Here is an 11,707-nt window from a genome sequence, read left to right on the forward strand (position 1 = left end):
TATCGTTTTTTAAAGTTCGCTCAAATCTACGCTTAATTATCATGGGCGATGCTACAGACTTCACTTATCTCGATTTATTTAACATCAACTTCAATTGTTGAACTGTAAGTGGATACGGCTGTAGCTAAAGCTTTATATTTTATAATTTACACCAAATCGCTATTAAATTTAACCTCATTTCAATATACCTTGGTTATCTTGGTAATATATACCAAATACCAAACTAACCAAACTATAATATACCAAACTTGAACTATTCTTTCTTTACATCCGTCTAAAACATCCTCCTCCTTGATATTTTTTCCTCAAATTTAATTCTTCCTTGTGATCTTGAGACACGTATAGGACGTCGTCGTCCTCGGTCACGCTGATGCTCCGGCTTCATCGTCCTCCATCTCCGAGTCGTCGCTAGGCAGGTCACCCCGCCCTCTGATCCCGGATATAACGTTGGCCGTGTTCCGTCTATTTGCCCTCCTTTGGGCCAACTGATGCAAGATGCTGTTGTTTGTCACTTGCTGGGGGTAGTTTCCCGTAATTGGGCGGTCCGGAATATTTCTCAAAAACTTGTCCAGTCGTCTCTGCAGTGTCGCAAGGGTGAACTCCCCCCCCCTCTCAGCACCTTTAGCAAGGCAATAAACAGCCTCGGTCCTTCCACTGACAGTGATCCCTCTGTCTGGCCGCAGTCTGCACTCTGCCGCAGCTCGGTTATTTATAAAGAATCCTACACAGTCTACCTCTCATTTCATTGTGGTATTCCACTATTCTAAGTTGCCGCCTGGACATGTTGCTGTTGTCCCTGGCAGTGCGTTAGCTCACTGGATTTAAACTCAGGTATACATTTAGTTTATTAAAAGCTTATTCGGCTTTACTGTTTTAGTTTGTATGATGATTTTTACCATTAATTCTAGTATAAATTTGTACAAATTAACACTTCTCAATAGTATGAACCGAAATCCTGGTGTTATCTGGTAGCGAATACTGCTCCGTCTAACATGATATGCCGGGTTGACTCCTCTTCATGCGGATCCAGACATTCAATTTAGCATTGCTCTTACTCTTGGTATTGCGCCAACCGTCCTCTCGGCTTCGCGAATACAAGATTTTAAATTTTAAGTGTAAATTCAAGCCACTTACTTGAATAAAATCCAGATGTTTTTTTTTTGCTGCGTGTCAAAGAGGTCTTTAGTATTATTAAACCTAGTCCTAAAATACAGAGATGGAGCTTCTAAGTTCTATCTAAGCTATACGTAGTAGAATGCTTCCAAATTGCTAGCATTATACATAGTGACCGGCGATCACGAGCTTCATTAAAAAGCTTCGTAATAACATACAGAAATCTCAATAATAGTCCTTGTCACTCCTTATTTCCAAACGCTTGTCATCCAATTCTAGAGTATATAAGATAGACATGCTATGAGTGATATGATAGTGAGATGTTTAGCGAACATAAAGCCGGCTATAACTCCCATGACTCACATGTCACATAACGGCGAATAGGTCACGTTGGATAAATGAAGCAGTCGCTCATAAATAAAAAATTTTTCTTGGAACTGATAGAAAACGAATATTGGATCTGTTTTCAGCCGATAATATTTAATAATAAAAATAATAGCGGTTTCAGCGTTAAGTAGGCCGTAGGCCTGTCGCTGATTCTTAACATCGCAGAACATTCACAGCATTTTGCGGTCTCGAACTCGCAACTCCCTGCTATACAATTCTGTTGTTTAACCGCCCGGCCTCCTCGCCGATTCTGACCAGAAACTGGCGCACAGAGCTGGGATCGAACCCGCGTCTCTCTGCGCCAATCCTTATACTCTGAACTGTAACCACCCTGTATATTTGTATTAAAATCTCCTTTCACCTCACATTTCGAAAATAAGTGAATGACGCTAATATCAATCTATAAATTTGATAAAAATTGTTATATTGAAATGACCAGACTTTTTCTACGTTTGTGTTGCTGTTATAACATGTTTCTGGTCAACGAATTTTCTTACATTTTGTTATTCATGGAATTTTATCAAATATTTTGATAAATTAGTGGATAGAAACATTTTATTACATTTGACGCCCAAATGATGAAAAATGAAATGAAATAGAGAAAGATTTGTGGTCGATGTACGCATAAATCTTTCCATCGAAACGAAATAAAGAGTCATGGTTGATAAAGAGTAACCTGATGAAACAAACTTTTCAGGCTCATTGAAAAACATAGAACTTTATCCAGCTCTGCACTGATTCTATAGGTTGAACCAAACGACGCTATCCGTACTGATTTTGAGGATAGCATTTGTAATGATTGTACATATGTTGATGCAGACAAACTACCGTAGGAATGTGTACGTTATGTGGCACATTGTCTGCTGCTTCATGCAGACCAACTAACGTAGAAATGTCTACATGACCTACATGGAAGTGACATATGAATCTGAAGCATTGGTCTGCTGTTCATATGGTAGGTTTGCATTTAATGTTTGCAGTAATAGAAAGTTATTTGTGATTAAGCTAACTAAAAGATGCTGGGTATATTTTTAGCTAGAGTTTATCGATAATAAACGACGAGTATATGGAGAAAATAACGCAATTGTTATTTCGACTTTTATTTGGTTCCTTATATTACTTCGATGACTTACAGAGTATACACAGAAAAATAAATGAAAACATGATTAACAGACAAGTAAGTAAATGATAAACAGACAAGTAAATATCCGTCGAGCAAAATCGTAAACAATATTAATAAACGATTAAATAATACATTATTGCTGACTGATATCTTAATAAACTCGGCCTCGCGGTTCATCAGTTTACTGCTGCTGTTTTCAATCGTTCTTTGACGTCTTCTGAGGTGAGGACTGGGATGGTCGCTGATACATCGTCGGTCGCTCGGGAAATGGCTTCGTTGTTTTCTGAAGGACTTGTGTCCAAGTCCGCAACCACAGCCTCCTTTTCTCCTGTTGCAGGCTTCTTCATCACTGAGAAGACAAAAGATTTGGCCCCGCTAGGCGGCGTCTCGAGGCTCACTTGCTTATTCACGACTAGTGACGTAGAAGTTGATGTTGGCCTTGCATCGGCTCTTGGAGATCTTTTTTCCTGGATCTTTTCTGAATTTTCAACAGCAGAGTTGGCTTCAGCCTCTTGATTTTCATTGTTTCCTTCAGCTTCATCAGATTTTTTCTGTTCTGACTCTTCGGTATTGCTTGAAGCATTGGCTTCTTGATCCTGTAAGGTAGAAGTGGAGTCAACAACAGAGCCTTCTGAGGCGATCGTTGGCTCCAACCTTTGTACCTGGGAGCTGCCTGAAGGGGTAAACTGGACAGTTCTAGCTGATGGAGGGACATAGCTGCCTAAGCCATTGAAAGAATTCCTTTCCTGAAACTCGCGACTGATATCGAACTCCAATCCAGCAAGTGATCCAACCTGATTTAGTTGACCAGCAAGTCCAGTAGAAGCTCCATCAACAAACAAACCCAAACCGCTCCCTCCGATCTCGACGCCACCCGTTTGTTGAGCAGCAGACTGAGCCAACACCGTTTGCAGGTCAACACCTCCTGGCAGCTGCTGATTTTGGCCTTCGTTGTAATTGATGAAGAAAACTTCTGGGTCAGAGTCGGGTTGAGGAGGAACTTCAATAACTTCTTGTCTGATCGGTTCAGGCCTCTTCCTCAATACGTACACCAAGGTCTTCTCTTGAGGCGGTGGCACCACGATAGGATTTGGCTTCCTGACATCATTACCGGAGTTAACATAAACGTAATTGAAGAGGATCTTTGGTTTTGGAATTACAGGGGGAGGCAGCTGAGGTGCCTTTACTTGAGGCGATTTGAAAAGGAAAACATTTTTGCGCACGATGGGCTCTACACATCTGCCAGCGGCATCCCTAGCAAGGCCTTTAGGACAGCGAGCCAGAGTGCGGAGTGGGAACTCTGCACTAATTGATGATCGCAGAACGTGTGGAGTCGTCAGTATATTCTGCGAACCGAAGAAATTGCTAAAAGAGCTGGGAACAAAACCTGAATCAAAGGATGTAAGCGATGGCGATGAGAGAAAACCGCTGTGCTGGTCTCGGAATATCGAGCGGTCAATAGAAAATCCCGATGGATCATATGGCATTGCAGTGACCAGCGCTAGAGCCGCGACGCTGCAGAAGACCTGTGAGGGTTAAAACAGATAAAGGTAAATCAATTAAATGAAAGATTTTCTGGAAGAGTTTTACGTTAATAACTGTCAATGTGACACGAAGTCACGTAGGTATAATGAATTTTTGTTTCATTCGTTTCCTTTCTGGTCTTATAACAACGTTTAAAATTAAAAACAAACTCTAACTTCAATCTTAAAAAAACAGCTTAGAAAAATCCGGCCGCTTCAAACTGATGTGAAGCCTGTTTAAAAGTCATCGTCCAATTTATTTAGACACATTCAGCATATACTGTAAATATTGTATATTTTAAAGTATGTAGAAACAGGACCTCATTAAAGCCTTTGTTATAATGTATTAAATGTGATCGAAAGTACAATGCACATGCAACTTTCATTCAAAATTCATGATGAGGAAGGAAACGTCACAAAAATAATAAACAGATTATTGGAGCAATCCACAACGTCTTCAATAGAAATGGACTTCCTATGACCTCAGAATTCCATGCTATGATCTCAGCATTTTTTTCGGACTTGGCAGCCTTAGACCACGCTCACTAAAAGTTAATATTAATTGAGATTGCATGATATGGATATGACCAAACCTTCTTGCTTGCATACTTGTAAATCAGCTTGTTCACTAACCGATAAAGCTAATAAGAATCACTTTATATAACGATGACCTAATCCTCTTACAAGTGAGGGCGATCTAAACATGCTGACTCATCAGAATTTGGCGTAAAAAACCAGGCAGGCTTCGCTCCATCATAAGAAACTCGCTTATCAAGCAGTCGCTTGCTCGGTCCAGCGCAGTCACTTCCGCGGCCAGGAATCGCTTGGCACTTTTTTGGTATAATTTTAGGCGACGATCGCAGGGTCTGACCTGCGTTTCCTTGCTTTCGGTTGCTGCTGTTTTTTGCTTACGCGACGTACGGGGAATAATTATCTTACCAAGACCAAATGCGGCGTCATGGCTGCCAAACACGATGTGAAAGGAATCAATTGAACAAAGTTCCCGACGTAAATAAATATATTCGTGAGACCTCTGCAATTATCTTGCTCTCAAAACAGGATGTAAAATACGACGAAGCGTTAGGTAGAATAGCTACCGTAGAAAAACGCACTTGCGTTCGTAAGGCCGCGGCAGCAACATAAAATAAATGGGCATTCCCGAGCTCTGGCATTGACGCCGATAATTAGAGGTTCTGAGTGCCTAGAGGGTGCAGGAGCTTAGGAGTGCACAGCCACGTTTGTAACCTTCATCGCTTCCAGATGTAAATAATTTCGGTGAAAGGTACATTTAATTTTTAAGTGGCATTTTTTCATATGTTCGAATACAGCGAACTGGAACCCATGTCACTTCTTGCACGTGCGCCACGGCTTGATTCTGAGGCCTCCACTTTGCTAATATCTGCGCGGTCAATTATTATTGAAACACATGCAAATGATTTATCTCGAAATCTGGAGATGTGAGGGACGAAATAATGGAAAATATCTTCTGAACACAATAATTCACAGCACGGAGCTGGTATTTTATGCCCGAGAATGAGGTCTAAGCGTCATATTTTTGCCACTTCATTATTACAATTTTCTTGAGATAATTGCTCAAAATGTATAAAATGCTGCACTTTACAGTAAGCACTCACCAATCTGCTCACGGTAATTATCGTCGTATCTTACATACATTCTCTGAAATGTATTCAAGGAAGATGATGAATGCAAACAATTTTAGTTTAAACCAAAGTTATGATCGAATAAGGTATTGCGAAATTCTATTATGCAAATTGTAAATTCTCCTAAAATTTTTAATAATGCATGCATAATTTCATTTATTTTACCGTGCAGAATAACCAGCTCGTTAGTTGATTATTATTAAAATATCCATTTATTTGCATCCAGGTTAGCTGGCCTCTTGCTTTTGTTCTCGTCAGCAGTCACAATTTTCAAAGGCTTCCGCTTTGGCATATTTTCAGATTATTTAATGCTCATAACTTTCTTCCTGCAGCTATATTGCTAATATTATGAACAAAATTTTAATATTATAAACAACAATATAAGTCAAATAGTTGGTCAGAAAATGCTCTGCATCTTACATTGCACGTTACCGTCGGTACAAATTATTCTGAACTCACTAATAAAATTTATGAATCATTTCTCCAAATGAATTTAATACAAAAGAAGTAATTACCATTAGTTAATGGAATAAGTCATCCAATAATATATTATATATTATTGCACTACGAGCGCAAGTGATAATATGTGAAGCGAGTCAAAATTCAAGTGCGTTTTGGAATTATTTCATGTTATCTTATCCTCATGTTATCTTATCTTCAAACTTGTGCCGGTTGCTCGCCACAACGTAAGTTTAGGTGGTTCAGAATCTAGCACCTCTAAGTATTATATATAGAGCAGCATGCTTTCGCCGAGTATTTTCATTTTCTGTATACTTAACGCACTTGTACACTAATAAATAAATAAGTAAATTAAAACTATGTACTACACTCTTATCGAGATTTAGTTGAACCGAGAGCTCCAAGTGCTGCTGAAAATATTCAGAGAATTTTGAAAAATAACATTTCCGAATTGCATTTCATTTTCAATCGGTTTTTGTTTGTTTCCTGAAGCGCCAAAGTGACCTTTTCTAGCATGATCTTGCTAACAACATTCACATTAAGTGGCTTGCTAACGAACTTTGTAATTCCAAAATTTTGAATACAAGTTCACAGTAATATATATGACTTTGTTTTTTTTTAAGAATATTTCCGCCAAAGTAGACGGAAAAGGTCACTTTTCTTTAATTGCGGTCAGATGCACTTCTTTAGCCAACTCGGTGTAGGGAGTAGCGCAAATTCCCCCAAATTTTTTCCTTTCGTAATTCTCACTTTGCACCAATTTTATGTTTTAATTTCTTCATCCTGCTAATTCTTCTACAGTGCTGAGCTCGTCAAACGTCGCCTTACTTTGTCTGTGCGACGCCTCTACAGATTTTGCGGCGATAGTAGTAAGATAATTTATTGGTTAATGTAATGTTTTCGTGGGATTAATTTGCGATTAAATGTGCTGTCTTATAACACGTTGAGTGCGGTATATAACCTACCAGGGTTCTAAGATGGCCCAAAAACGGCCAAGTATGCGGACAAAAAAGGCCAATAATTCTATATTTACGAGAAAATTTGTAGATTGCAGTGTAAAAATAACAATTTTAATTTTTTTTCTGTACGGTACATTTTAAATTTTAATAAGTAAGTACCGCCATCATAAATTTTACCAGGCCAGCGCAATCTTAAAGAAATAAATCACGGAATTTATCCAGGTAAAAAGGCCATGGAACCCACCGGGGGGTCATACAGCACTCAGCGTGTTAAGATACTTATTGTGGTAAATATTATCGAGAATAATTGTGCGATTAAATGAGTTGCTAGCATCAGAATGTATATTCTGATGTCAGCATATTGTTAGTTGAGGTATAACGTCGCACTGATGCAATTGTAACGTCGTTACAATGCAACGTCGAATCAGGCGTCATCAGCTCGGTTCAGAAATACATCGCTAGGTTTCCACACCAGATACTCAGAAGGCTTTTGCGTTATGGCTTTTTCAATTCTAAATTAGAGGATTTTCGCCATTATTTTTCGGGAATATTTTTAATTGATGAATTTTTGCAATCAAAAGGCGTGATCTGGACTAGTAAATTTTTGAAAGGCCGATGATATATTTTAAATAATTAATATTTCACTTAATACTGACATCTATACAACAATTCACCACTACCTGACTCACCCTCGCGGCCGAGCTCATCATGACAGTGCGGTGTGAAGGAGACTGAGCTGCGCGTCGTCGCGCTCTGCCTTATATAGGCGACCTCAGGTCGACACGCACTGACCTCAGCAGCCAGCGTCCCGCCTCTTGACGTCTTTCCTGAAATTCTGGTGCGGGACCTGCCCGAGGCCGGTCCAGCTTCGCACGGGACCGGCCCGACGCAGGTCCAGACTCGTACAAAACCGGCCTGACGCTGGTTCAACCCCGCACGGGACCGGCCTGACGCTGGTCCAGCTCCACACGGGACGGGCCTGACGCTGGTCCAGCGTCGCACGGGACCGGCCTGACGCTGGAGCGGCCTGACGATGGTCCAGCCTCGCTCTGGACCGGCCCTAAGCTGGTCCAGCCTCGCACGGGACCGGCCCGACGCAGGTCCAGACTCGTACAAAACCGGCCTGACGCTGGTCCAACCCCGCACGGGACCGGCCTGACACTGGTCCAGCCTCGCACGGGACCGGCCCGACGCAGGTCCAGACTCGTACAAAACCGGCCTGACGCTGGTCCAATCCAGCGTCGCACGAGACCGGCCTGACGCTGACCCAGCCTCGCACGGGACCGGCCCGACGCAGGTCCAGACTCGTACAAAACCGGCCTGACGCTGACCCAGCCTCGCACGGGACCGGCCTGACGCTGGACGGGACTGACGCTGAACTAGCCTACCTGAGGTCAGCAGTGGTTACCCGTCAGCGAAAGTGAGAGTGGGTACGAGTAGCCTGACTTGCACGGTTGTGTGGAGGCTCAAGTCAGCATTTTTGTTGTTGGTGCGGCCGCGCATGAGGCGGTTGAGCGACCGTCGCAGCGGAGGTCAGGTTCGTATGGAAATGTCACCGTCGGGCGTGACGCGACATTTTAATATCGTTATATCAGCAGCCCATGCAGCCACACTATTGCCAAGTATTGCATGATTCTTCAATCAATTTAAATAAATCTGAAAGAGACTATGTGGCCATTTAATAATTTTTTATTCAATTTAAATCTCGATAAAATTTTCATTGCATCGTAAAAGGCAACGTATTTGTTTTTGTCTCATAGAATTTTTTGAAGTTTTGGCTGTTGATAAAAATCGTTGGCATTTAAATAAAATTCTACAAATAAGGAAGGGTCAAGTAAGAACATAATAAAAATTAACAAGCTGTTCTTCGTCAATGGTTACGAACACTTGAAATAAACATCCGATTAGTCTTCTTAATTTTTCTCAAAGCTTGTGTGTTGTAAGCCTTGCGCGTATCCAGAATACATGTCGTATCGGGATATTGCCTGGTGACACAATTTATCTTCTGTTCATATGATCGACAAGATCGATAAATTGAGGCATGAAGTTAGATTAAAATCTGAAATTTTACATTTCGTCGGTAAGTGTCCATTTATTCTTGCATTTAGAAATAAAGTTCCAGTTACAATTCAAGGACAAAAAGCAAAATCGGATATTCATGCTAAATACGAATTGAAGAGAGGCTTTCTCTAATTGGAGAGGGGCTTTCACTAATACGCGTTCCTTAGTTTCAGAATTACGAACAGGATTCGAGTGGGGGGCGGGATCCAGAAAGATGGATGGTATTCATAATGACCGGAATATACGAGTATATGATAGCCGCCATTCATACAGACTGTCAATTAATTGTTCACTGTTTCAGCATGCATATTTTCTTTCTACATCGCGATATTAGAGATCTCTTTTCAAATATTTTTGTCGCTTTTTTCAGGGCAATGTCGAATTGGAAAAAATTGATAGCTAGAGAAATTTTCAGGAGGCGCTTTAGTTACTCGATCTGCCGACAGCTTCACAACAGCCTTGCTACAATCAAATTAATTAGTTATATGTACAATAAAGTAATTAGTTATTTACGCTAAAAACTCCGCCTCATTCACTGCACGATGGAATTTGACCTCATGTAATATCTATAGTTAATTAGGAATCTCCACTCTTTTGATGTAAGAAGTCCTTAGCTCATCGCTCAAGTTGCAGCACAAGAACCACAATCATGAATTGGAGCAGCAATGACGGAGCAATCGTAGGTTTTTGCTACTTTCCTGAACGCTCGTATGTCGTATATCATTGACTGATAAACCGCATACAAGCGGGGAGTTTATCATTGATTGTTTTTATAGCGCAAGCAGACCGAGCGACCCGAGTAACAGGTGTGATAACTCGACTAGCGATGTGAGGGAGCTTTAAAAAAACCGTCTATTTCTCGCTAGGACAAAGAAGGTCCCATAAAGCAATATTACTATAATACTCAAACTTTGCTTTATTCTTTAGGCACTTTCTGTTCCCAGTTGGCTTGTCTCATTGTCGTTGTGGGTTGTTGTCCTGTTGAGAGTAATATCGCCTACGTCGCCTTTGAAGTTTTTTAGCTTATCAAGGCATTCACAAGAAAGCTTTTACATTTTTCAAATTTTCGATGATGTTCTTCTGTAATGAATTTTTTGTGTGCTCCTGTGTGAATAAAGAATAAAACAAAACTAAATCAATCGAACTCTGCTAAATATTGTATGTTGCCAAAAACGATTTTTTGCCAGTGAAAAAATTTTAGAAAATATTCTTTTTAATTCTTTCTTATTCAACTGAAAAAAAGCCGGGACTCTACGTTGCCTTTTTTGCCTGTTGTTTGTGGAAACTAGAACCGCATTTGCCGTTGGGAAACGGCAATTTTTTTTAACCCAAAATTTGTTAGCAATTTAGCTATTTGAATAATTAATTCTGCTCAATAGATTTAAAAACGATCATTGGATCGGCTTCAACTGGTGAGTGCAAAACGCTACCCTTTCCATGTTCAGCACAATATAGTATATTATCTTGTGGAGTCAACGGTGATTTTATATCGCAGGTCCTTTAATTGGTGCGCTAATTCCATGTTTCCAGCTACACCAAGAATAATTTGAGATATAGAGGCCTGGACGTACAGCGCTCATTCAGGCATTCAATCTTAAAAAAATCATTAATGCTTTCCGTTATTGGTTAACGAAGCTTTTACGCCGGGACGGAGAAGAGCAATCCTGACCTTTCATTTGAACATTGAAAAATTGCAGTATTTTTCAATGTTAAAAGCTGGTCACTGAATTTGGTGCTGCCCGTAAGAAGTTATTGTCAGGACTGTTGGTCCAGTACATAATGAAGATCGTTGGTCCAGAACATGATTGATCTCTGTATCATAATTGTAACTTGTATGAATACTTCAATTGATGTTGTTATGACGGTCGTATTCTGTCTCATTTTTTTCTGGTAACCTGCAGTTTAACTGCGACTTAAATATGAACTTCCCCGGAACAATATTGTTAACGTGGAGCTGTTTCAATAATAATAATAATAATAATAATAATAATGGGGCTAAGAAGATCTATAAAAATTTAAAGGCTCGGCGCACTTATGCATGGTCATCGAATTTTGGACTATCATCCAAAATTTCATGATTTCTCAGAAATAAAATTGTAGATGAAAAATTGTATGCAACAAATAAAATTGCTATAACGTTCAATTTGTCAGAAATTCTATTCAGTTCATCGTCAGGTTTGACACCGCGTCTGCATTAGTTTCCACTGCAGCAAATGGCATGAAATAAGCGTCACAAAAACATATACCAGTGTAAGTGGGTTGGGCAACCGCCATGCCGCTGGCGGCGGTGTTGCCACAATGCCAAGCTGCAGATTTCCTCTGATTTTTTTATTCGAACTTGAAGCGCATACATGACGCTGTGGCAATGAGATGAGTCGGTATCGTGGCCGTGACCAAAGGGCAGTAAGAGAAAAGTAGGGG

General features: G+C 40.4%; 1 protein-coding gene across 2 annotated transcripts; it reads right to left on the reverse strand.

Annotated features, from left to right (window-relative positions):
* Window positions 1–2,588: 2,588 nt before the first annotated feature.
* LOC108680898 lies at window positions 2,589–7,981 on the reverse strand. Of its 2 annotated transcripts, none has more exons than XM_018169837.2 (2): window positions 7,915–7,981; window positions 2,589–4,149 (listed from the first exon to the last, which is right to left on the reverse strand). In XM_018169837.2, the coding sequence occupies exons 1-2, from the start codon at window positions 7,933–7,935 to the stop codon at window positions 2,800–2,802; spliced, it is 1,371 nt and encodes a 456-aa protein (XP_018025326.1). In that variant the 5' UTR covers window positions 7,936–7,981; the 3' UTR covers window positions 2,589–2,799. The 2 variants fall into 2 exon arrangements, with proteins under 2 accessions (XP_018025326.1, XP_018025318.1); XM_018169829.2 differs by having other exon boundaries at window positions 7,906–7,963.
* Window positions 7,982–11,707: the final 3,726 nt, after the last annotated feature.

Source organism: Hyalella azteca, unplaced genomic scaffold (assembly GCF_000764305.2).
Source record: "Hyalella azteca isolate HAZT.00-mixed unplaced genomic scaffold, Hazt_2.0.2 contig14010, whole genome shotgun sequence".
In the NCBI taxonomy this organism is placed as follows: Eukaryota; Metazoa; Arthropoda; class Malacostraca; order Amphipoda; family Hyalellidae; genus Hyalella; species Hyalella azteca.

What these genes read in the sequence shown, in the direction of transcription:
- LOC108680898 (XM_018169829.2), bottom strand. Translation starts at nt 7,935, where the DNA reads ATGATGAGCTCGGCCGCGAGGGTGAGTCAG. An exon ending in CGGCCGCGAGGGTGAGTCAG is followed by an intron (nt 4,150 to 7,905) that starts GTAGTGGTGAAT and finishes TAACCCTCACAG; the next exon opens with GTCTTCTGCAGCGTCGCGGC.